Source organism: Pimephales promelas, chromosome 8, assembly GCF_988280905.1.
Source record: "Pimephales promelas chromosome 8, fPimPro1.hap1.1, whole genome shotgun sequence".
NCBI classification, from domain to species: Eukaryota; Metazoa; Chordata; class Actinopteri; order Cypriniformes; family Leuciscidae; genus Pimephales; species Pimephales promelas.
In genome coordinates, this window is record NC_142776.1 from 37,152,382 (window position 1) to 37,179,402 (window position 27,021).

At 40.6% G+C, this 27,021-nt stretch overlaps 2 protein-coding genes across 6 annotated transcripts in view; both read left to right on the top strand.

Moving 5' to 3' along the window:
- cdh22 (cadherin 22) overlaps positions 1–27,021 on the top strand; it is a 289,056-nt gene that overhangs the window by 144,656 nt on the left and 117,379 nt on the right. Inside the window, exon 1 of one of the 5 annotated variants that reach the window (XM_039692683.2) lies at positions 21,890–22,016. The exons of the other annotated variants lie outside the window; for them this stretch is intronic. The gene's annotated coding sequence lies outside the window, so the exon portion shown is untranslated. Of the gene's footprint in view, positions 1–21,889; positions 22,017–27,021 lie in introns of those variants that run through there. 5 annotated transcript variants of the gene reach the window in all.
- Positions 1,598–26,349, top strand: LOC148978141 (uncharacterized; the record flags this gene model as incomplete). The annotated part of the gene is made up of 3 exons (XM_089134624.1): positions 1,598–1,958; positions 2,002–2,161; positions 26,085–26,349. Coding segments are annotated over 3 exons (786 nt in total), but the record flags the coding sequence as incomplete, so codon positions are not given.

Here is a 27,021-nt window from a genome sequence, read left to right on the forward strand (position 1 = left end):
ATTAGTCTGACCCAAATCGGAGTGCGTTGAAGGTGCCCAGACTAGGAGATTTTTTAGGTATAAATCCATGCAAGCTTTTGGGGTTACTTTGAGCAATTACCCACAATGCTTTGCACTACAGAAGATGGCTAGTCTGTGATGGTTTCTAGCTATAACAAATAAAAGGGCTTGAATATACATTAGAAACAGTTTTATACTACCCAATACTAGCGTACTCAAAAATGCTTTCCCGTTCTCAGTGAAGTATGCACTTTTAGTGCAACTCCAAAGTAAAATGTATGATTCTAGGATCATATTCATCCTATTTTTCATTGAATCTGTCATATTGTAAGATCTGTCTGTATAGAAGCCGCTCTGCTCTAGAGTATTGATTTTCTAACACATTCACAGCCTTTTGTTTTCTCTCACTTTTTGTGATATTGATGGCCATGGTCTATATTTCAAGAGGTTTCAAAGGGCCGCATGAGACAATACTGAGTAAACCAACATTTTTGGCGGATTTATTTACCAGGGTTTGGAGAGAAATACAGGCACCCGTGTCCGATTTGGGAAAACCTCAAGGTGAAAGTAAGTTAGTTTTCATGATTACTTTGCAGTGTTTACGAGGGCTGGAAAACACTGTTGCTGCAAAGTATTTCCCAGCCGATTTCCTTTCAAACTGGTTTGTCTTGCCCAGCTGTGGCTGTGAATTTCATTCCTAGCATTGTTAATTCTTGCAGGAACCTTTTCAGAGCATTGAAATTTGCCAGGGATCCGGAGACAGCAAAGGGACTTTTAATGAACAGCTTTTATTGATCAGTGGACAACACAGCTGTTAATTACACCAGAGCAGGCGTTTAAATCGGGCCATCATGTGTCGGTCTAAAACCACCTGAAAAATGGAGCAGGTCTGATGGAGTTCTGCGGCGATGGAGGATGAAACGTTTTTGAGAATTGTCTTGGGATTTTAAAATTAGGAATTTTAATTGAATTGCTGCACATGATGTTGAATTGAAATGAAGGAAGGTCAGTTAAAACAGCATTTTTCAGACAATAGGCTTGAGAATTTTACATTGGATAGTTTTATTTGCATGGTCCATGTTTGTATATGATGAATTTGACCTGCTAACACAATTTAATTTCTTGCTGTTGCTTATTAGCATGCATATTATGAAGATATTGTTTGCTATAAAGCACATATTAATGCCTTATTCTGCATTACTATATTCTACATGCCTTAATCCACCCAATACCTAAACTTAACAACTATAATTAATAAGCAGTAATTAGGAGTTTATTGAGGCAGAGAAGTAATAGTTTCAGGGAATACAGCTTTAATTAATTTAGTTTTCCCAACTCATTTGCAACTGAATAAAAAAAAAGTTTAGTGTTTTTTTTATTGTATTTATTCTTTTTTAAACAGTGTCTTAATTATATGTACAGTATAAATGTTTTAATGTCCAGTAATGTCTTGTTTTAAAGACTCCCATTCGTCCATTCATTCATCTATCCACCCATCCACCCATCCATCCACCCATCCATCCTTTCATCCATCCATCCATCCACCCATCCACCCTTCCACCCATCCACCCATCCACCCATCCATCCACCCATCCATCCACCCATCCACCCATCCACCCATCCATCCATTCATCCATCCATCCATCCATCCATCCATCCATCCATCCATCCATCCGTCCATTGGCCATCCATCCGTCCATCTGTCCATCCGTCCATCCATCCACCCGTCCGCCCATCCATCTGTCCATCCATTTGGCAATCCATCCGTCAGGCCATCCATCTGTCCATCCATCCGTCCATCCATTTGTCTATCCATCGATCCATCCATCCGTCCGTCCATTTATGCATCCATCCGTCAATCCATTTGTCCATCCACCCGTCCATCTGTCCATCCATCCATCCATCCATCCGTCCGTCCGTCCATCCATTTGTCCATCCATCCATCCATCCATCTGTCCATCCATCCGCCCATCAATCCATCCATCCATCTATCCGTCCAACTATCTGTCAGTCCATCCATCTATCCATCCATCCATCCGCCCATCAATCCATCCATCCGTCCATCCATCTATCCGGCGTCCAACTATCTGTCAGTCCATCCATCTATCCGTCCATCAGCCCATCTATCCGTCCATCCGCCCATCTATCTGTCCAACTATCTGTCAGTCCATCCATCTATCCGACCATCCGTCCATCTATCCGACCATCCGTCTGTCTATCCGTCCACCTATCCATCTCACAATGTATAAATATTTTTACTGGAAAACAAGAACAAAAAGGCTGCTTTAGTTTACAGAAATCTATTTTTCATTTCTCTGATGTTTAACTATTAATATATTAAAATCATCTAATATTTGATTTATGGCAATACCGTACCCCATATTCTTTGCGAATGATAACGTTTATAAGTAATTGCAACTGAAATGTGCAACTACAAAAACAGCAGCTACTGTAGATGAGCTCTTTTCAATCCAATTGAATTTGACTAATCAGGAACTGAACTAGAATTTCGAAGAACTGAATGGAACACAACTCTTGTTTGTTTTGCGCATATTGCTTTCTCATTCTCTTTTTTTTCGTGTGACTTGTTGGTTTTATTACACATGTAATTGAAGGCGACGAACGCTGCTAACGAGCCTCGGGTCTGGTTGAACATACTGACCCCAGCAGGAGATCTGCACCACATCTGGAGATCTGCACCACATCAGCGCTCTGCTTTATCTGATCTGGGCTTGCCTTTAATTTGTGATTGTCATTCATCTGTCTGTGGCCTCCACAGCTGACTCAGCGGGGGGGAATCTGTCTCTCTCCCACGCCAGCACACAGACAGGCCTTCTCTTCATTTACTTTCGATGCTTCACGTTCAGAGTGCGTCGGTGGCTGCAGCTGAGAGGACGATAACACTGATTAAATGTAATCAAAATGGCACTTGTGACGGTTCCTTTCGGACATCTGTAAACTCAGCGAGATCTCGATGGAAATGCAAACATAATTTGAAGCTTGAACTGCATTAATCTCACATGCACGGGAATGATGAGAACAGGCAATATGCAATGCGTCATCCGGCGTGTCGCTAAAATTTATATTCATCCCAAACTCGCCTGTTCTGAAAAGTGTCTAGCTTTGTTGCGTAACGGCTCAAAGCCTACTGAGTGTTAATGGCCTGGAAGAATATTGGTTTTTACACTTTTATGCGGCGCGTCAGGCGTACCGTACATCACTGCGCTGAAATTTATATCAACAATAAAGAGGAGATGTGTGCCTAACGAATGATAGAAGTCACTCGCGAGGAGATTTGTGTGAAGTGCCTCCGGGCTGCCGTCTCCAAATGGAGCGAAGTTCTTTAGACTTGATGTGTGATGAACGTCTAAGATGAGCCGTCATGTAGTCATTTTACTGATTTATGGAAGGCGTAATCGTCTGTTATGTGTGATTTTGTGGATGTATTTATTTAGCTTTGTGTGATTTGATCATATTACTGTGACTGGAAGGAGGAATCCTTCCAAACGGATAAGAAAGTGATTTGAGAGCATAATAATATTCTCATGTCTATGCAGGATAATCAGGAAAAATTATTCAGCTGACATTTTCCAATGCACCACCATGGCTTTTCACATTATTTGATTTACACTACCATTCAAAAGTTTGTGGTCTGTCGAAAAATTCAGTAGCACCTCATTGCAGTACACAAGATCCAGGGGGAGGAGTTGGATCCTGATCTAAGGGGTTGAGATGGGTAGGAATAGGGGTGGGGTTAGGGATCAGGGGTGGAGATTGGTGGGATTAGGGGTGGGGTTAGGGATCAAGGGGCGGGGATTGATAGGATTAGGGGTGGGGTTAGGGATCAAGGGGCGGAGATTGATAGGATTAGGGGTGGGGTTAGGGATCAGGGGTGGAGATTGGTGGGATTAGGGGTGGGGATAGGGATCAAGGGGCGGAGATTGATAGGATTAGGGGTGGGGTTAGGGATCAGGGGTGGAGATTGATAGGATTAGGGGTGGGGTTAGGGATCAGGGGTGAAGATGGGTGGGATTAGGGGTGGGGTTAGGGATCAGGTGTGGAGATTGATAGGATTAGGGGTGGGGTTAGGGATCAGGGGTGGAGATTGATAGGATTAGGGGTGGGGTTAGGGATCAGGGGTGGAGATTGGTGAGATTAGGGGTGGGGTTAGGGATCATTGGTGGAGATTGGTGGGATTAGGGTTGGGGTTAGGGATCAGGGGTGGAGATTGGTGGGATTAGGAGTGGGGTTAGGGATCAAGGGGTGGAGATTGATAGGATCAGCGGTGGGGTTAGGGATCAGGGGTGGAGATTGGTGGGATTAGGGGTGGGGTTAGGGATCAAGGGGCGGAGATTGATAGGATTAGAGGTGGGGTTAGGGATTAGGGGTGGAGATTGATAGGATCAGCGGTGGGGTTAGGGATCAGGGGTGGAGATTGGTGGGATTAGGGGTGGGGTTAGGGATCAAGGGGCGGAGATTGATAGGATTAGGGGTGGGGTTATGGATCGGGGTGGAGATTGATAGGATTAGGGGTGGGGTTAGGGATCAGGGGTGGAGATTGTTGGGATTAGGGGTGGGGTTAGGGATCAGGGGGTGGAGATGGGCAGGTTTAGGTATATGTAGGTGGGATGAGGATCTGGATTTCATGTTCTGCAGTGAGGACCATCTCAAAAAATTGTCAAGGATTTATGAAAATTATCGAAAGTGACACAAAGTGACAAAAGTGATAAATGTTAGTCCTGAAAAAGAAACTAGGAAGCAGCACAACACAAATAATAATCATAAATGTTTCTTGAGCCGCAAATCATCATATTAGAATGATTTCTGAAGGATCATGTGACTCTGAAGACTGGAGTAATGATGCTGAAAATTCACACATTCCCGACATGCTACTTCATCAAACTTTTTACTCATTGTAGCGCAATACAGTAATATAGACAAGACAGCGTTTGCCTAATGCTTTTGTCAATTACACAATTTCGTCCGGGAAAGCTTGTTCTTCTGACAGCTCGCTAATGAAAATAATCCGTCAAGTTTTCATCCGAAAGGTTAGATTTGGGACTAACCCGAGGTGTTGCGGCTTAAATGATCCCGATTCCTCATCCTGTGTTGGTATCTAATCTGAGCAAGGCCTCATTAAGCGTCTCATGTTTACCCTCACATTTCCAGAGGAATCAGAAGACATTAGCAGAGACAGTCACTGTGCTAAGAGTAATTACCAGGCATATAACACACACCTGTAATTCCTGTCGTCTGCTGCCAAGCGCTGTTTTGTGTATTCACGTCACATCTCTTGCAATCTGCCAGACTCGCCTTCGCAGCAGAAATATGCCAGGACTAAACTGTATCCGTTTAAAGTGTAGCAGAACTATCGTGTGCTGCTTTAGCCTGAGGGATGATTCCAGCACTTTCTAAGCAACACGGCAGAAGAGGGGACAGAGCAGGCACGCTTTTTCTTTTCAACAAGTGATCTGAGGAAGGACGTGCTTAACCTTCAGAAAATATCTGGAGGTCAAGTTGGAAACTGTATGAGCAATTTTACATTTTTGTTATACACATTTTTTTTTAACTCTTTCAGCCTTGTCCTTTAATAATAAAACATATATATATATATATATATATATATATAATGGACCGTATAATGGACTTCAGTTCAGTGGGAACCAAACGGTTCAAGGTCCAAAAGACAGTTTCAGTGCAGCTTCAACGATTTCAGACGATCAATAAGACGGGTCTTATAGACTGATAGAATAGATGAATAGATGAATAGACGGATGGATAGATGGATAGATGAAAAAGGGTCTTATCAAGCGAAACGATCGCTCATTTAATAAATAAACAACAAAGTTTGAGTTTTATAAGCACAAATCGCCTTGCTCTGTTCTGTGATGCGCGCTCGTGACTTTCCTGTTCGAACTCGTTCATCAAAATGAACAAATCTTTTTGTTCTTGTCATTTGGTTCATTCAACGAACGAAATGAACAAATTGACTCTGGAAAAGATTTGTTCAGTTTTTCAACAGGAGAGTCACGAACATGCATAACATAGCAAGGCGACCATTTGAGCTTATAAAACTTAAACTTTGTTATTTTTTTATTAAATGTGTGATCGTTTCGCTTGATAAGACCCTTATTCATTGTCATTTGAACAGTTTGCAGTGAAACTCATTTAGACCTTGAAGCGTTTGGTTCCCATTGAAGTCCATTATATGGAGAAAATCCTGGAATGTTTTCATCAAAAACCTTAATTTATTTTCGACTGAAGAAAGAATGACATGGAGTGAGTAAATTATCAGCAAAAGTTTTTTTTTTTTTAAAAAGTGAACTACTCCTTTAAGGTGGTCCAAAAAATACTTTGTATATATATATATATATATACATATATATATATATATATATATATGTGTGTGTGTGTGTGTGTGTGTGTGTGTGTGTGTGTGTGTGTGTGTGTATTTGAAATTCTTTCATTTTTCCCATGGAGCCGAAAGCACAATTGTGATGATTATTCTTACAAATGACAGCATAAAAAAATCTCCACAACAATACGAGAACAGACCAAATATGAAGCCTGTACATTTTTTTTTTTTTTTGGAAAGAGCCGTAAAAAGATTTGCTGAACATCTTGTTTTGTGTTCCACAGCAGAAGAAAAGATGAGTAAATGATGACAGAATAATTTTTTTTCAAAATACTTTCTTTAAAAAGAGACCTAGTTTGCAGCCAAACGGAATGGATCTGAACACACTTTGAAGCATGTGGCCATTATAAATAAGATATGAAAAGTGGGACTTTTTTAATTTAAAGGAGTAAGGAACTCTTGTTTGCTTTGGTGTGTAACTTCAGCGACACTCGGGCAGGAGCTCTAATGAGAACAGCAGTCGAGAACACACTGCTCTCATTGCAGCATGATAGATGGTCAGCGCTGCAGTGCTGTGTATGTGAGCGCATGAAAACCAATATCCCCTCCCTCTCTCTCTCTCTCTCTCTCTCTCTCTCTCTCCCCAGTGGGGACTCTGCTGCAGGTTTGGACACATCATTACAAACAATGATTTGTTTTATTTTGCAGCGTGTGATCTAGTGCTGCCTTGCATCTGGTGCTGTGTATCCACATCGGCACACTCAGATCTATGGAATATTCACTCCGGAACAAACGGGAGCCACAGAACTGGGAAGTATTGTGCTATTAAGGCAGCGACAGCACGGCATGACACTATTATTTGAGCGTATCATAAACATTGAATGCTACAATGCTGAAATCATCAGTGCTTGAAAACTCGGTAAACAACATTTTCCTTAAAAGCAAGATACTTTTATTGTTAGTTAACCAATAGTTCACTATACACATCATCAACATCGACACAAACTGGATTTATCTTCGCTTCAAGTGAAAAAGTCTTTGTGATGGATGAAGTTGGGGAAAGTATTTTTTGGACCACCTTAAAGGAGTAGTTCACTTTTAAAAAAACTTTTGCTGATAATTTACTCACCCAAGATGTCCATGTCGTTCTTTCTTCAGTTGAAAAGAATTTAAGGTTTTTGATGAAAACATTCCAGGATTTTCTCCATATAATGGACTTCAATGGGAACCAAACGCTTCAAGATCTAAATGAGAGTTTCAGTGCAAACTGCAAACTGTTCAAATGACAATGAATAAGGGTCTTATCAAGCGAAACGATCACTCATTTAATAAAAAAATAACAAAGTTTAAGTTTTATAAGCTCAAATGCTCGCCTTGCTATGTTATGCGTGTTCGTGACTCTCCTGTTCAAAAAATGATCAAATCTTTTCCAGAGTCAATTCGTTATTTCGTTCGTTGAATGAACCAAATGACATAAACAAAAAGATTTGTTAATTTTGATGAACGAGTTCGAACAGGAAAGTCACGAACGCGCATCACAGAACAGGGCAAGGCGATTTGTGCTTATAAAACTTATTTTTTTTAATGAGCGATCGTTTCGCTTTATAAGACCCTTATTTATCGTCTGAAATCGTTGAAGCTGCACTGAAAGTGTCTTTTGGACCTTGAACCGTTTGGTTCCCACTGAAGTCCATTATATGGAGAAAAATTCTGGAATGCTTTCATCAAAAACCTTAATTTCTTTTCGACTGAAGAAAGAAAGACATGGACATCTTGGATGACATGTGGGGTGAGTAAATTTTCACCTCCTTCCATCTCCTTTAAGCACATCTGTTACTGTTTCAAGATGGTCGAAGAAGCCGGATTTTCCAGTAGGGATCATATAGTCTTTCCTGTGGTGTTGTGATGATATTCTGCTAAAATATTCAAGGCGTTGTGTTTTCTTAAAGCCGAGAACGAGATATTAAAAGAGACTTTCAATCTTTTGAACCTGTAGTTTTTATTAACCGTGATTTCAAGTTGGGGAAATAGAACTATTAGCATGCATGAAATGATAAGAAATGAAATAACCTGGCTGCATAAACGTAACGCTGAATGCATAGACATGTCCACTTGCATTATTTCAGCATCATTCAAAGTTTAAGCACAGATTTCCTCAGCGGTTGCTGAACAGAAGCGGCGTCCGTGCAGAAGTAAAGGTGAGTGTAGACGTCGCTAATCTGTTGCTTTTGCTTCCCGCCACGTTATCTTTAAGGCTCTGTTAATTGTTTGTGCTCGGCAATCTAACTCGCTCGTTAATGTGTTCAGATGCAAGATTGTAATACGGTGCCGAGCGCTTGTCGGTGCGTGCCTGCGAAAGCGCGGTTGAGACCGGCCAGTGTAAATTAAATTAGGGCCCTCGCGAAATTTCCGAGCGTGCTGATTGGCTGTGGCTTCTGTTTTGTTGCTTTCGTCTGACCTTGACCTAGTGAAGATTAATGTAACAAGACAGGGTGACGGTTATCATGCGGCACACAGACTGTGTACACACACCGAATCAGTGTGTAATGGACGAGGCAGAGGCGTCATAGCCGTGGAAAAGCAGCATTGGGGGCCGCTGTCAGCGCATGTGGGGTTTATGGGCCCTGAAGGCATAGTTTCTGGCCTCTGAATCTTGTAAAAGGCTAGTGGACTATAACATATACAGCACATTAAAGCTTTGTTGATTCTGGCCATATGCTTTTACATTGAAACGATGTACAGTAGGTGTGGGTGAATCTCAGAAAAATATAAATGGAATGGTTTTAATGGTCCTTAAAATGTAATTAGATATGACCTGGTCATGTTTTGATGTGTTTTGTGACATTTCGGTGTTTTTAATGCTGCTAATTAAAGGCCTGGTTTCACAGACAGGGCTTAGATTAATCATTAAGCCAGGATTAGGTCTTTAAGTAGCTTTCGTAAAAGTGCCTTTGAAGCAAACATTACGGATGCGCATCTGGAGATATATCAGTACAGCTCAAACACACGTTTAGACTGTTGTCTGTGAAACTGGGAGAAAGTGTTCAGTGTGTATGTAATTATAATTAATTCAGTTTGCTTGTCACTTGTGAATCAGTACTTCTTTGGTACAATGTGTCCTGTTACCTATATTTTAATTGGCATTATGAAAGCTGTTTTTCTTTTTTCATTAATCTTGTTATAAGTGTTTGAATAGCAGTGTAGTAGAGCTTGCTTGGCTTTGCCTGTCCCTGACATTTTTTCCCCCCATATTTCAACCTCTCCTGAGTTACAAAATCAGCATCTTGCTCTAGTTCCAGTTTTGCCTGATGCTTCTTCCCCAATCTTTGTGAGGATAAGGCTACGGTCTTTTACATTGGCGCCTGTAAGCCCGACCCTTCCTTCAGCCCTCCTGTGACCCCATCAGTTCCTGCTTTGGCATGTTCCTGCTTCTAGACTCCGCCGCTTTGATTGACGTCTGAACAAGCCCAGATGGGTAGATAGTTGCTTAGTTGGGAGAACTTGAAGGACTTTTGGACAGCTGTGGGCAAACGAAACGGATATTAAGTGGAGGTTTGAGTCCTGTGCAGTTTATTAAACTGTTGTTTGCCAAGCTAGTCGATGTGAGGACAATCTCAAATCATTTTACAATCAATCATGTGATGTATTTCCAAGTGAAAAAAAATTGAATCAGTATCCGTCCGTTCGTCCATCCCATCCGTCCATCCATCCATCTATCCATCCACCCCATCCGTCCATCCATCCATCTGTCCATCCGTCCACCCCATCCGTCCATCCATCCATCTATTTGTCCATCCGTCCACCCCATCTGTCCATCCATCCGTCTGTCCATCCGTCTGTCCGTCCATCCATCCATCCATCCATCATCTGTCCATCCATCCACCCTATCCGTCCAGCCGTCCATCCACCCCGTCTGTCCATCCGTCCGTCCGTCCCTCCATCCATCCATCCATCCATCCACCCCGTCCGTCCGTCCATCCATCCACCCCGTCCGTCCATCCGTCCATCCATCCATCCATCCATCCACCCCGTCCGTCCGTCTGTCCGTCCATCCATCCATCCATCCACCCCATCCGTCCATCCATCCATCCATCCATCCATCCATCCATCCATCCATCTATTTGTCCATCCGTCCACCCCATCTGTCCATCCATCCGTCCACCCCATCCGTCCAGCCATCCGTCTGTCCATCCAACCGTCCATCCATCCATCTGTCCATCTGTCCGTCCGTCCATCCGTCCGTCCGTCCATCCATCCATCCGTCCATCATCTGTCCATCCATCCGTCCACCCCATCCGTCCAGCCATCCGTCTGTCCATCCAACCGTCCATCCATCCATCTGTCCATCTGTCCGTCCGTCCATCCGTCCGTCCGTCCATCCATCCATCCGTCCATCATCTGTCCATCCATCCACCCTATCCATCCATCCGTCCATCATCTGTCCATCCATCCACCCTGTCTGTCCATCCGTCCGTCCGTCCGTCCCTCCATCCATCCATCCATCCATCCATCCACCCCGTCCGTCCGTCCATCCATCCGTCCCTCCATCCATCCATCCATCCATCCCCCCCGTCTGTCCGCCTGTCCGTCCATCCATCCATCCATCCATCCACCCCGTCCGTCCATCCATCCATCCGTCTGTCCGTCCATCCAGCCATCCGTCCACCCCGTCCGTCCGTCCGTCCATCCATCCGTCCATCCATCCGTCCCTCCGTCCCTCCATCCATCCATCCATCCATCCACCCCGTCCGTCCGTCCGTCCATCCAGCCATCCGTCCACCCCATCCATCCATCCATCCATCCATCCACCCCGTCCGTCCGTCCGTCCATCCATCCGTCCGTCCGTCCGTCCGTCCATCCAGCCATCCGTCCACCCCATCCGTCCATCCATCCGTCCATCCATTCATCCATCCGTCCCTCCATCCATCCATCCATCCATCCGACTTACATTTTGTGTAAGATATGTAATATATCAGTCCATATTTTCCCTGTGAATAGAACCCATGATCTTGGATTGGTCAATGGCAAGCTCTACTTTTAAAGCTATTGTCAATATCTTTCCCCTGGTCTCTACATCACTGCAATGCCAATTGATTTTACAGTAAAATCAGAGAATGAGATCAAATCACAAAGTTGTTTTTTTTTCGTTATTTGTAGAAATTCCCTTTCTCTCCTGTCTCATTCTTGCTCTTTTCAGTCTCTCTGTATGTCTGCGATACGCTATACACTGGAGATAATTTATGATATTTTCAAAGCCGCTCTATCCCTCCATCTTCTCCTTGACATCACTAACTACTCAAGAAAGGACCTAATGAAGCAGAAGAGAAGGAATGTTTGCCCGGTAATTAAGAAGAATGAAAAGAGGTGACACGAAGGTTTTCACGTGCCCTGTAATTGTCCTTTACTCTATGAGGTCCACTTTAAGATTCTTTTCTCCTTTTCACCCACTACTTGGCCCATTACTTCATGCATGTACTGTAATTAATGTGAGACGAGCGCCGCCGTGAATGTCAAGTTGGTGCTGTCGCCACTCTTTTTGCTGTCATAGATGGCAGCGTTTGTTATCACCTTTTGTAAAAACCTTTCCACGAGCTTTGCGACAAACCACCCTATCTGCCGTTTTGACGGAATTTGCATGCTTGTTTGTGTTGAGGGACAGATAAAAAGGTCCTACCGACAAAGGGACGAAATTAATTATTTTTGGAAGAGCCTATTCAGAGCAATTCCATCAGATAGCTGTTGATATGTCGAGAAATATCGCTCTATTCAAGTGGTAACAAATTACTTTGTTTTGCACAACAATGCCCTGTTTTTCTTGAGGAGATTGCTTTCAGGAAGGTGCTTTTATTGGGTCCCAAAGGAAGGGAAACCTTTCTGAGCAATCTTTATTATTTGCAATTGAGCTCCAAAAACATTTTATTTTCCATGCTTTCAGTTTTTACATCCAAAAGTCAGCGTGAAAGTGACCCTTCTAATGTTCTTTTTGCCGTGTATTATTCCAAAAACTGTTTTTTTCTTTTCAGATTATGTCACAAATCACTGATTCTGGAATGTAAATCAATTCCTGATTGATAAAATCAAGCAAAACAAGTAATTAAAAGTAATGTGCATATGTATTCCGAAACATGCATGCTGTATGTAATCATACACACGTATTTATTCAAATAAGCACCCATATAAACCCATAATCCTACAGAACAAAAAAAAAAAAAATCTAATTGAACAAACTAGCTTGCCTTCTTTTCCAGCCCTTTGAAACAAAGTTTGAAAACTTAAACAAGCATAATCATTTTTGGTCATCAGCACACCAAAATATTTCAGAAATTTGTCGTGTAACTTCCAGAAACATGACGTGTTCTTAAGGAAAACTGATTGGCCAAAAAACTGTTTGTGAAATCATATAACGTCTCAGCAAAATCATGAAAGATATATTGTGAACATTGGATCTTCCTTTCCCCTTCACTCAAAGCAAGTCTCTGAAAGTGAACAGGATCCAAAGCTCTGCAGAATCCCAAACACAGACACGCCAACGCATCCCATGATGCACCAGTCCGTCTCAGCATGAAGTTCACACACACAGGGACACACAAACCACGCCACGCACTTCAGCTCTCCAAATCACAGTCCTGAACATTGAGAGCCACGCGACCTGCTGCTACAATGACAGAGTAATCTCCGCACAGAGTAGCTCCTCCGAGCCGAGTGCGCCAGGCTGCTATTACTTTGACCACTGTCATTAGATCCTGTACGGTACTATTATTACCTTCATAAACAGCATTAAAGCCACACAGGCATCATTAGGCCACCCTCTGTGCGCTCGAATGGCCCCTCCAGAGCAGCAGATTTGAATTCTGCCAGAGCCTGATATCGTGAGCGATGTGCTGTTAAGAAATCATGTTAGCGGCTTGCGCCGGGTCGCGTTGTGCTTTCATTTGCAAGAAATGAAAAGGGAATGAAATGCATGATGCCTACCTGAAAGCATTATTTAGTTTGCACTGAAACACTCGATACGGTATCATGCTTTCTATGTCAGTCTATCAATAATTCCAGTCTTACACCGCTTGAACGTACACACAGTAAAAATGAATACACTTTATCAAATCAATAAAATTGTGGCCAGTGTTGTAGTCGAGACCACCTCACTCGAGTCCGAGTCGACACCGAGTCCATAGAGGGTCGAGTCCGAGTCAAGACCGAGTCCATAGAGAGTCGAGTCCGAGTCGAGTCCGAGACCAGAGACGGTCGAGTCCGAGTCGAGACCGAGACCAGTGAGGGTTGATTACCTAATTTAATTTTATTAACTTGGAGAAATCCTTTTTTTTTTTTTTTTTTACTGAATTTACTTAGAGTTTAAAAAATATGATCAGTTTAGGGTAAAAAGGCCACATAGTTGGTGTTAAAAGTAATTTTATTACAATTTGTCATGCGCAGTTGCGCACTAGAAAATCACCAATCACTGGGCGTGTCAATCAATTTAAAGAAATATTTTATTCACATACATTAATAATCATGAAAAATATTTTCAATTGAACTCGAGTGGACTCGGGAATAATTCCGAGTCCTAAAAAAAAAATGTTCGAGTACGAGTCAATTCCGAGTCCAAATGGACACGAGTCCATGACAAGACCAAGACCATTAAAATATGGTCTCGAGACCGAGTCCGAGACGAGTCCGAGTCTCGAGTACTACAACACTGATTGTGGCAACAGATTACAAGCAATATTATTAATTCAATGTAACAAATTAGAATCGAGTAATAATAATCATATTATACTTATTTAAAATAAGTATTTGCAATAAGTTTGTTTAATTCAGGGCACAGTTCAGACGGAATAAAAAGATAAGTTTTCTTTCGCCATTGACTACCACACATATTTTTTTACGGAAGCTTAGGGGCGGGACTTGGGCTCTCTATAGACGAATCCGGCGAAACTACCGGAAGTAAGCGGGCGCCATTACTGAGCTGTTGCTGGGTAGCGTTGCGCCATTGCCTTCTATTGTTTTAGTTGCAACTTGCGTCCACTGGAATAAACAGCTCGCGATTTACGACTGTCACTAACGTTACAACGTTAGCCCTTGTATAATGTCGAGTGGGTAAACAGTTTCCGTTATAAATTGTTTTAATGGTGGGAGTAAAATTTCAATTTTGAAGAGAAAACATTGTGAATACCCCGGGTCGACTGCCCCTGTCTGGTGCCGTACGGTTTACACAGATTTCCTGGGCGAGTACAAGACGTGGACATTCGCGTATAATAACAATTATTTAATGACATAAGTAAAAAAATATAATAAATGTGTGATATAGTGATCAGCAAAATCTCCTCTCGTGTTATTTTTTCTATTCAATTTACATGCTATGGTCATTAAATGGCTTTCCTGAGCTGAATGTAACGTTATGTGACATAATTGTTCTCCTGCTGTTATATTGACCTCTTTCCATGGTTTAAAATCAGTAGTTGGTCGATATTATACATACTTTCTAGCTGTAACGTTACCTTACCCATGCCCGTTGCAATGTAAAAATGAGATAAATAATGGACACAAATGAAAAACATGAAATTGTTTATTTGATTTCGTTTATTTATTTATTTATTGTTGCCAAATGGACAGATCTTTTTTAGTTTCCTCGGTAGCAAACGTTAGCCTAGCTAGCTTGCCAAGCTATTTTCATAAATAATCTGTAAGATCGTTTGTACCTTCATCTGTGACTGGAGGCCAATGTCTAACATCATCAACCCAACAAGTCTGCCTGGCTGTAGCTGTCATCAAGGGTGCGTTATCACCTTATCTCCGAGGTTTGTTTACATACCGGTGCATATGTCTATGCCGGTGTAACAGCTCAGTAATGGCGTCGCCACAAGATGGCAGCCTACACAAGTACGCTCGTCGGATTCGTCTATACAAGATTATCCTGACAGAATATGCTAATTGGAGATAGTTAACTCCACATCAGAAACATAAATTCATCAACTAACCATTCAGAGATGTCCTGTTTGGTCTCTCCATCTTTGTCTGACTCCGGTTTAAACATAAAAGTCAGAACCGTTTCTGATATTAGCATGTGTCTGCGTGAGGTAATCGGAGCTGCTAACGCACACACTCTTGAAGCTCCGCCCACTGTGTCGGGGGCTGCAGCTCATTTGCATTTAAAGGGCCAGACAGAAAACGGTGCGTTTTTGCTAACCCTCAAAAAGTGACAACTTTAAAGGGATAGTTCACTTTGAAATGAATTTTTGATATGTTTTAGCTTAACTCAAAGGGATCCTTTGTTTCCACAGCATTTTCAATTTTGGTCAAACCGTTGTTGTCTGTCAGTCATACACTGGAGGTAAAGGGGGTCCTCAATCGGTTCACCTCAAAGAGCATGCACGGAAAAGTCAAAATTAAACATGATTTAATGACTCGTAAATGTAAGTACACATTGATGGCCTAAGACACGAAACGAGCGGTTTGTGTGAGAAAACGAACAGTATTTATATCGTTTTACCTCTTGTAATCATAGCCATGACAAAATGATCTGACGGCACGGGCGCTTCGGTCTGGAAGTGATCGCTTGCGCGCCAACGTCACTCTTTGTTTATACAGAGATTTCGGAAGTTTTACCTTTCACTAAACATATTTAGATAGACGGGAAACCGCAATGGAAGATGATTTCGTTATATCTAAATATGTTCAGTAAAAGGTAAAACTTCCGAAATCTCTGGAAGTAAATATTGAGTGACGTCACGCGCAAGCAATCACTTCCGGCGTAACATTGAACTGATTCAGTTCGGTTCAGTTGGACATTGAACAACTGATTCAGATCACTTGGATTAAACGAGGTAAAAACGATATAAATACTGTTCGTTTTCTCACAAAAAACGCTCGTTTCGTGCCTTAGGCCATCAATGTGTACTTACATTTACGAGTCATTAAATCATGTTTGATTTTGACTTCTCTACATGCTTTTTGGTGGACCCCCTCAGCCTAGACAACAACGGTTTGACGGAAAAATGTCAAAATTGAAAATACTGTGGAAACAAAGACACCTACATCTTGGATGCCCTTGAGGTAAGATAAAACATATCAAAATGTGAACTATCCCTTTAACATGCTATATAAAAATATCTGTGGGGTAGGCCTATTTTGAGCTAAAACTTCACACTTCTTGTGAAAAGGGCATTATATCACCCCTTTAAGATAAATATGTTTGCAAAGGAATGATTTTAATTAAATGTGTTTTACATACATTTAATGCAAATGACTTTTTTTATTTTATTATTTATCTCGCATTATTCTAATAGTAGTCCCGACTGCCATATTCGTCCTCATGCACACTGTAAGAGCAGCCCGTGCGGATGCTCTGCTGTGACGGATCTCCGTGAGACTGTGTGCTGCTTGTAAATGTATTGCCGGCCTGTCTTTATGTGTTTGGTGGGCACACGGGTCAATAAGACATCCAGTTTGTTCTTCTTCACTGGCGTTGCAGGTCAGGTGGGACGGCCTCCCGGTAATGCTAGATTTCTCCTCTCGCCATAATCTACACAGCAGGGACCATGTGTTTAACAGTGTCTCACTCCCCCATCCTATATTTCAATTCAGCTGCCATATTTCACAGTGTTAAGTCACAAATACGGCCATGCCGAGGCCTCAAGACTGCAGGATCTGCACTATGAATGAATGCAAGTATAGTTGCTGTGCATATGCAATACCATAAATGACAATAATTCAGTATCATGGTGCTAAAGTTTACAAACACAAAGCAACTGGACAGCGTGCCATTGTTATTCTGTGTGGACGAGGTTTTAGTTCTTCTGGGTAGAATAGAGAGAGGACTCATTGTGTATTCAGGACATAGCAGTGTAGAAATATGCTGAAATTTGCCCCATATTTTCTGTTTGTTGGGGGTGTTTTTCAATGGGTGGTTTTGCTCATAAATTTGCTTTAAAGATATTTATCAGCTCCGCTTTAATTTATGGGATTGTTTGCGCAGTCATAGCCCGCTGAGAAAGTCAGCAAGGATAAAAAGGCGTCTGTGTGTGTTATTTAGACAAATAGATAGTGTGTGTATCTAGAGCAAGACGCACATAGAAATCACATTCATTTGTATTCAAACGCCCCAGTCAAAACTGAAAAACGACCATCAATTATACGTTATGCATAATGTATCGAAGTGCACTTGTTTGTTGTCGACAGAAAGATGTGTCGGCTATTCGTTGTGTTTTCTGTTTTATTTTATTATGCCACCCTGCTTTTCTCTCTCGACGTAATTTCTTTTGCCTCGGTGCTGTTATTAAATAGTTGACGTCGCCATCCTGCTGTTTGACTTCTTTAAACAGCATTTTGCTAGTTCTTTTGTAATTATAATGCATGCTGCTCATTTTACAGTAAATGAAAACCTGCATGGAAAATTTCCAAAATTCATTTCTCACACCACAGGACCATTTAAAATGAGCGTGATTAAAAAATATGCTTTTATGCATGCATTGATGAAATAAAAGTCCATGAGTGCATTATGCATCTAGTTGTCAAAGCATTTGATTTGTATTTCAGTTAAGATGCAGATGTGTACACAACTGTGTCATCTTCATTCAGTTGCATCCGCAACCCCATCAAACAGGCTGTTTGCACTTTATGCATGAACAATTTGATGAAAACTAAATAAGTAAATGTTGTTTGTCTCTTGATGATGGGTCTTGCTCTTTCTACACTTTCAATGAGCTCTCTAATACGTCACCAGGTGACATATTTTGCGCCTGGGGCAAACCTCTGACTAGATTTCATTAGCCAATATTGTAATGGGCACGTCAATCATCGGCGGAGAATAAGGGTGATGGCATTCAATGAAGTGCTTTTCATTCTGACAAAATATCCAGGCTTCATGTGAACGGATTTAGAGGTCAGTTAGTCGGTAGAGGATTACAAACAAAACCAAAATCTCACAAACATGTCTAAGTCACATTTCACTTACAAACAGAACATGTGTATCTGTTAACACACACTTTAATCATTGGGGTCGGTCGTTTATATGCTACAAAATGTAAATTGTGAAACATGTTTTTTTCTACGTGGATGTATCTTAAAATTAGAGCTGTGCAAAGATTAATTGCGATTAATCGCATTCAAAATAAAAGCTTGTGTTTACATAATATATTTGTGTGTGCTGTGTAGAATTATTTTGTATATGTAATAACACACACGTGCATGTATGTATTTAGGAAAATGTGTTATAAATGTGTTATTCATATATCAGATATATTTATATATAAATATTTGATATATGAATAACACATTTTCCTAAATATATACATATGTATGCATGAACATATTTAAGAATTATTTATATATATATAACATAGATTATGTATATATATATATATATATATATATATATATGAAGAGTTCAGATGCAAAAGCCTCTAAGTGCCATTTGAAATTTTCTTCTAGAATGATCATTTTTATCAAGCTTGTATATTTAAGTTCAGTGATTTCACTTAAATGGCAATGATAATTACCTATTAATTGTTATTTAAGTGAAATTACTAAACTTAAATTTACAAGTTTGTTAAAAATCATCATTAAAGAAGAAAATTTCAAATGGCATTTAGAGGCTTTTGCATCTGAACTCTTTATATATATATATATATATATATATATATATATATATATATATATATATATATATATACAGTATTTACCTGCAAATAATTCTTAAATATGTTCATGCAGACATATGTATTTATATATGCAAAATAATTATACATAGCACACACATATATCATGTAAACACAAACTTTTATTTTGGATGCGATTAATCGCAATTAATCTTTGCACAGCCCTACTTAAAATGTAATGCAGTCCTGTGATTAAAGCTGAATTTTCAGCATCATTACATCACTGATCTTTCAGAAATCATGCTGATTATTATTAATGTTGAAAACATTGGCATTTTTGTGGAAACCATGATTGTTTATTTACTTATTTGATCCTTTTAATGCATCCCAGCCGAATAAACATTTGAATTTCTTTAAAAAATGAGATCTTATGACCGTAAACACGGTATTGACTGCATTATGGTAATTGAATGCATTTTTTAAATCTATCATGCAATAAATGTCACAATGGCACAAATCTCCTTAATATGATGCTTAGGCTCTTTACTTTGCTGTGAAATATGAGCGGCATATTAGTGTCGGTGAGATTCACCCATGCACGCCACGCCATGTTTTAGATTTGTCATCTCATGGAAAAGGTCATGAAAATGACAAATGCACAATTGTCCAGATGTTTGGGGTGCGCTCGTTTATAGTGCAGGAGATGTGTTGCTCTCCTGCCATCTGCACTGTTTTTTTCCAATTTCAGCAAGCAGCCCTGGAGACGTGGAAGCTAAAGACTCCAATCTACATGATGTTTCCCATTACTCTGTGGCGCTAGTAGTCAGAGGAGGCTGACATGAGTGCTTGCTTGAGATGGAGGTGTGATAATGACTTCTCTGAGATTTTTGGACTTGTATAATATAATATCTGGACATTTTTGCTGCTCTTCCGTTCCTCCAGGGTTTGCCCGTTGGGTTTCAGAGGTTGCCGGTTTTCTCTGTGTATCCCCAGAAGTCTTGTGAGAGATGAGCCGGGCCTGTCAAAATACATGTTTGTAGTGTCTGATGGTGTTTGATGGGAAATAAATATCAACTAGGGACTCTTTAGGGCTCGCTAGCTGTTGATTTGTATAATGACAAGTGTGGCGAAGAGAGAGAAGTGCTTTGGAGAGGCCGTCAATCATGTGACTTCTTCAGGAGGGGAGTGCATGGGTAACAAAATAACTTTTCACTATTGAATCAAGTCCAGATGCATTAAATCATCGCCCGCCTGATTCAATATATTCATTTCCCTGACATTGTTAACCATCAACCAAAAAAAAAAAAAAAAACAACGTTTTGTTTGAACACACACACACATTTGAGAAGCCTATAACAGTAACATCACTGTGCTGTTGTCCGTGGTTGTTAGAAACTAAAATGGAAATTTGAGTTTGATTAAAATGAATTGAAAATAAAAGAAATTCAACAAGCATAGTTAGTCGGGACAAACTTTGGATGTTGAAAGTTTACATAAAATGATATACTGTTGAAAAATAGCTTTTTATTGCAATTAGTAAATTACACTTCCTGTTTAGTGAATTATGTATAGATTCAGTTTATGTTTTAGTAATTGTGTTATGTGCTTTTTTATTTGTTTTTATTATTATTTCAAAAATGTTTCTTTATTGCTTTAATTAAAGTTTGTTTCAGTGTTAATTTTAGTCATTTTAATAGTTAAATTTATTATGAATAGATAACATACAAGTGTTTTAAGTTTATGTTTATATATATATATATATATCTTTTTAATCAATTACCAAAATCTGAAGCCTGTCAATACCAACCAGTCAAATTCAGTCAAATTTCTATGTGCAGATATTTTTTAGTTCTCAAACATCACATTATGCGCAAAAAAAAAAAATGCTTAACGTCCAGTTTGGCAGAGTTTTGATGGCTTTCCACGGTGTATTTATGGGGTTTGATACAGTAAATGACAACTTTTTTTGAAAACAATGTTGTGTGCACAATGTTATTAATGAAAATGGAAGGGGGAATATTTGTTTCTTTAAATACCCGGCTATGTGTAAATGTGGCCTACGTTTAAAGTTTTCCATCTATACTGTAAAAAATGATTGTGATTTCAACGGTAAAAGACTGTAAAAATGCTACAGTGAAAAACTATTAATTGGTTAACAGAAAGTTTTCTTACTATATACAGTAAATAACTGTGATATATATATAATGGTATATTTAACGTAATTCTACTGTAAAATATCGTTAAATTTACAGCTTTTGGAAGTGAAAAAGAACAAGTCATTTTATAATTTACAGTGAAAAAAATTAAATTGAAATTCCCACAATTCCCTGCGTGTACTTCACATTTTATTTAAAAAAAAAATTAAATAACCGTTTTTTTTCCCCTTTTTTAAAAAAAAAATCTAATCAGTTATCTGTGTTAGGGTTTTATGTTACATTTAATGTTGTTAAATTAATGTTTATTGCATTTTTTAAATTTCAACATACCATGTTTGTGTGAATGACGTATCAACTATCTTGTGAAGAGCTTTGATTGATCATGTGACTCATCACTGCTGTGATGGTTGGCTGTCAGCGTATTACAATGGAACAAAACAGATATTAATAACCCAATAGGTCATTAAATTAACATTATATCAGATAATGAAATACGGTTTATTGCTGTAAAAATATATACGGTTAAAAGTCAGTAAAACCTAAAATTTACAGCTTTTGGAAGTGAAAAAGAACAAGTCATTTTATAATTTACAGTGAAAAAAATTAAATTGAAATTCCCACAATTCCCTGCGTGTACTTCACATTTTATTAAAAAAAAAATTAAATAACCGTTTTTTTCCCCTTTTTAAAAAAAAAATCTAATCAGTTATCTGTGTTAGGGTTTTATGTTACATTTAATGTTGTTAAATTAATGTTTATTGCATTTTTTAAATTTCAACATACCATGTTTGTGTGAATGACGTATCAACTATCTTGTGAAGAGCTTTGATTGATCATGTGACTCATCACTGCTGTGATGGTTGGCTGTCAGCGTATTACAATGGAACAAAACAGATATTAATAACCCAAAAGGTCAGTAAATTAACATTATATCAGATAATGAAATACGGTTTATTGCTGTAAAAATATATACGGTTAAAAGTCGGTAAAACCTCAAATGTTGCTACCGTATTTTTTACTGGAAAATTCTAGTATCCACAGACATTTTTTTGCCGTAAATTTAACAGATTTTTTTATGGATGCACAACCCTGTTGATCCAATGCTTTTCATTCCATCAGCAATTTGTCTTTGTCCTGGCCTCATCTGTCATCACGCGTGCAGCTCTCGAGGTCACAGGAGAGTGGATTTCCACTGTTTGTCGGGGAATTTCTTTGCCTGTTTGGCTTCTTTTCCCCAGTGTGTGGAAACAAGTCGACCCGCATCCCCGAGCTCCTCATTTAAGCCGCGTGCGCCGGTCTGGTCCGAGGCTATTTTCCCCTCCCTGCTCCAGACGCAGTCAGTTGATCAGCTAAAGGTGAGAGATCTCAGGCCTCCGTGACCCAAACTTGGCCTAATGGGAATCTCACGGCTCGCCGCTCCTCTCGGCAGGGATACACACGGATCCGCAATGAGATGTTCCAGCTGTGCAGCTGACATGTGGAAAATGAACTGCATTGTGGAAGAGATTGCAAAGACTTGCACATGGAGATTGATGATGAAGTGGTCAAATAAGGTGTCGCCTTCCCTCTCTCTCCTCTGTGTTGACAGTAGCTCCCGATTGGATTGTTTATGCACAATGCAGCCTGTGCGTTTTGAATAGCTCAGATTTAGCCGCTGTAAAGGATCAACACAATAGGCTTATTTATTCCACCACAAAAGGTCCTGTTTCGCTGAATAAGTTTATGCTTTATCAAGCCTGCAGTTTTCATTTGGACGCTTTCGGGACGGCATACAACGCGACGAAATCTCATTCAGCGCTGCAATTCAGACGTTCGTCCCATTCTTTAAAATCAATACTCAAGACGCGCTGATTTGAGCGTTCAATTCTCTTTAGGCTTTGAAATTTTAATGCATTAACAAAGTCCTAAACTTTGTACTTCGTGTGTCTTAACAGTGTCTTAACGATTCCCCAGCATTGTGCTCGTCAATCTAAAATTTGCATTTTCGTTCAGTCATTATTCTAGTCAACCTAGACATGCTTCACATTTGTTTTGAGTGTTTTGGGATTCAAACAGCTGGAGATTAGTGTGAAGTGGCTGAGTGTGTTTCAAAGCGAATTAAATTGCTTTCTTTTTTTCTGTGCGCTGTTATCAGGATTAGGGACACACGGGTAAATGTTTCAACGCAAGCTGACAGTAAAGTGCGCAGGGGATGTAAACACCCCGTCAAGGGCACAGTAAGAGCCTATAGTGCTAACCGTGATCTGCTGGTGGACGTCTCTTGTTCGTCTGATGTTAAATTAAGAGATCGCTGCTGAGATCGCTGAGGTATGATCATTTTTGTCATTTCAAATGTCCTGCAAATTTGTACAATATTTCATCATGTCATATTCTTTCATAAGGCACCAAGCACTGTCATCTGTCTTCTTATCATTCTTCTATGAGTCTATGGCAGCCCGAAGAACTGATTGGGAGAAAGTTATGAAATTTGGCACACAGATATCGGACAGTCTGAACTGTCACCATAGTAAATGTTAACCTTGTGTTGCCGTTGCTGAAATTTAAATGCTACTTTTCTTTTGTTAACAAAAATAACATGTTAAAACATTCATGAAAATGTATTATTTTTGATTCATAACAAAAAAAACAGACTAACTGCAAAAAGTTTTAATTGGTCCTTTTGCCTTGATTTCCTGGTAACATCTAAAAAAGATTATTATACGGTTATTTGAAAAGCAGCACTGCATTCGATATTAGGACTGATTTGCATAGTTTTCTGTCTTTAATACGATTGCATTTTTAAGGCAAGTTTAAGTTAAAAACAGTGAAGAAAACAACATCCTGCTGGTCCATTGAGACAAAATGCACTTATATTTATGATACAATCTCTAAATGGCTTAATATATCATGCATTGTTGCTTCTCAACTCAAGGACTTTAAGGATATTTTTTTAATATATTTTAACTGGAAAGCAAGGAAAAAATATGCATGAAGGATATGATTTTTTTTGTAGTGTGAACCAGAGCTCTTGAAATAATGACATATAATGAGTGTACTGAAGACTTCTCTGCTGTAGAAGGTGTTGGAATTATTCATGTTTTAGGGACAGTTTGTTGTTTCACAGAATGTCATTGTGAATGTTTGTGGTTTCACTTAAATTGGTTCAAGTTGGTCTGCTTGAATATGCAAGTGTGAGTTGAAATATGTTGTGGATCGATTTAATTTCAATATATCAGCCTGCCTATTAGTTAGCAAGAATAAAGAGGTTTAGTTTAGCTCTTTCAGGATGTTTGGATTTGGATTATTTGCATAAACTCATTTTTCTACTTTTAAAACCGTTTCAGTGCAAGGTTAATATCATGCACTATTACTTTTTTCTCATATTTTTCTGAGTGATTTCAGCTAAAATACTAACAGCTAAAATACTTTTTATTACAATTATCAAGGCGGAGATGGGTAGGATTAGGGGTGGGGTTAGGGATCAGGGGGTGGAGATGTGTAGGATTAGGGGTGGGGTTAGAGATCAGGGGGCGGAGATGGGTAGGATTAGGGGTGGGGTTAGGGATCAGGGGGTGGAGATGTGTAGGATTAGGGGTGGGGTTAGAGATCAGGGGGCGGAGATGGGTAGGATGAGGGGTGGGGTTAGAGATCAGGGGGCGGAGATGGGTAGGATTAGGGGTGGGGTTAGAGATCAGGGGGCGGAGATGTGTAGGATTAGGGGTGGGGTTAGAGATCAGGGGGTGGAGATGGGTAGGATTAGGGGTGGGGTTAGAGATCAGGGGGCGGAGATGGGTAGGATTAGGGGTGGGGTTAGAGATCAGGGGGCGGAGATGGGTAGGATTAGGGGTGGGGTTAGAGATCAGGGGGCGGAGATGTGTAGGATTAGGGGTGGGGTTAGAGATCAGGGGGCGGAGATGGGTAGGATTAGGGGTGGGGTTAGAGATCAGGGGGCGGAGATGTGTAGGATTAGGGGTGGGGTTAGAGATCAGGGGGTGGAGATGGGTAGGATTAGGGGTGGGGTTAGAGATCAGGGGGCGGAGATGTGTAGGATTAGGGGTGGGGTTAGAGATCAGGGGGTGGAGATGGGTAGGATTAGGGGTGGGGTTAGAGATCAGGGGGCGGAGATGGGTAGGATTAGGGGTGGGGTTAGGGATCAGGGGCCGGAGATGTGTAGGATTAGGGGTGGGGTTAGAGATCAGGGGGTGGAGATGGGTAGGATTAGGGGTGGGGTTAGGGATCAGGGGGTGGAGATGGGTAGGATTAGGGGTGGGGTTAGGGATCAGGGGGCGGAGATTTGGTTAGATTAGGGGTGGGGTTAGGGATTAGGGGGGAAAGATTGGTTGGATTAGGGGTGGGGTTAGGGATCAGTGGGAAAAGATTGGTTGGATTAGGGGTGGGGTTAGGGATCAGTGGGAAAAGATTGGTTGGATTAGGGGTGGGGTTAGAGATCAGGGGGTGGAGATGGGTAGGATTAGGGGTGGGGTTAGGGATAAGGGGGTGGAGATGGGTAGGATTAGGGGTGGGGTTAGGGATCAGGGGGCGGAGATTTGGTAAGATTAGGGGTGGGGTTAGGGATTAGGGGGGAAAGATTGGTTGGATTAGGGGTGGGGTTAAGGATCAGTGGGCATTGATGGGTTGGATTAGGGGTGGGGTTAGGGATCAGGGGGCGGAGCTGGGTTAGATTAGGGGTGGGGTTTGGGATCAGGGGCAGAGATGGGTATGATTATGGGTGGGATCTGGATCCAACTCCTCCCCCTGGATTTCATGTTCTGCAGTGAGGACCTTCTCGGGTCAGGGGTAGGTCATTCGTACAAATTCATACGAATTGGGCAACTCGTAAAATATGTACAATTTAGCAAAAAAAATGTAGGAATTTGTATGAATTAGCCACCTCGTATAATATTACGATATTGCCGTGTGATTGTGTTGACATACTTATACATCCAACATTTAGACATTCTCTAGACCTCCTTCTTCTGAGCAACATGTGATCTGGTGTAGTTACGGCATGTGCCAGCATGAGTTAACTGATAAAGCCAACCAAGCAGACTCTGACCCTTGCCTGGCACCAGTAAAGAAGAGGCCCCTGCCCCCGGTGAGGGCCCCGAGGAGCTCGCGGACAGCTGTCAGATGGCTGACCACCTCCTCATGCCTTTGCCATAGGCGTCCATCTCGTCCCCGCTCTGCCCACCCTCCACCGGGGATCATTGGCCAGCGCCAGGGCTTCCTCGCCTGCCAGTCACCCGTGAGACGAGCGACTGGGTAATTGCGCAGCTGGCAGGGTGAAAAGCCCGCAGAGAGACGGACAGATATGGAGAAAATAATAGAGTGAACGAGATGTGGACAGAATAGAAGAGTCTAAAGTGAGGAAGCTTTTAAAAATAATCGTTCCAAAAAAACAAAACAAAAAAAAAATTCATATAAAGGACAGTAACTATTTCACACCAAGGACGGTGACTATAACTATTATTAATTCATTAATAAATCCTTTTTTATTGATAACTTGTATGACTTTAGAGAGATTGAGCATTTGCGATGACAAAACTGCAGCGTTCGCTTTAAATAATAAGAAATAAGAACATAACGTTATTGTGGACACTGATATAGTCATTATTATAGTTGTTGTGCACATGTGAACAAGCCTTAAAGTCCCCCTGTGATCAATAATTTTAGGTAAAACATAGTGTTACCCAAGTTTAAGCGTGTAGGCGGCCCCTAAGTTAATAACTAACGATCTTTGCAATGCAAGTGAATAAATCAAAACTGTCTTTAGCTGGACAATATCTTTATTCTAGATCTGCTGTAAAGCCAAAACAATCTCTGTTACTTTAATTATTATCACTAAAGCTGCTTTGAAACAATCTAAACTGTTAAAGCGCTGTATAAATGAAGGTGACTTGGCAAAAAGTTCTTCATAAAACCGTCAATGCCTATAAAA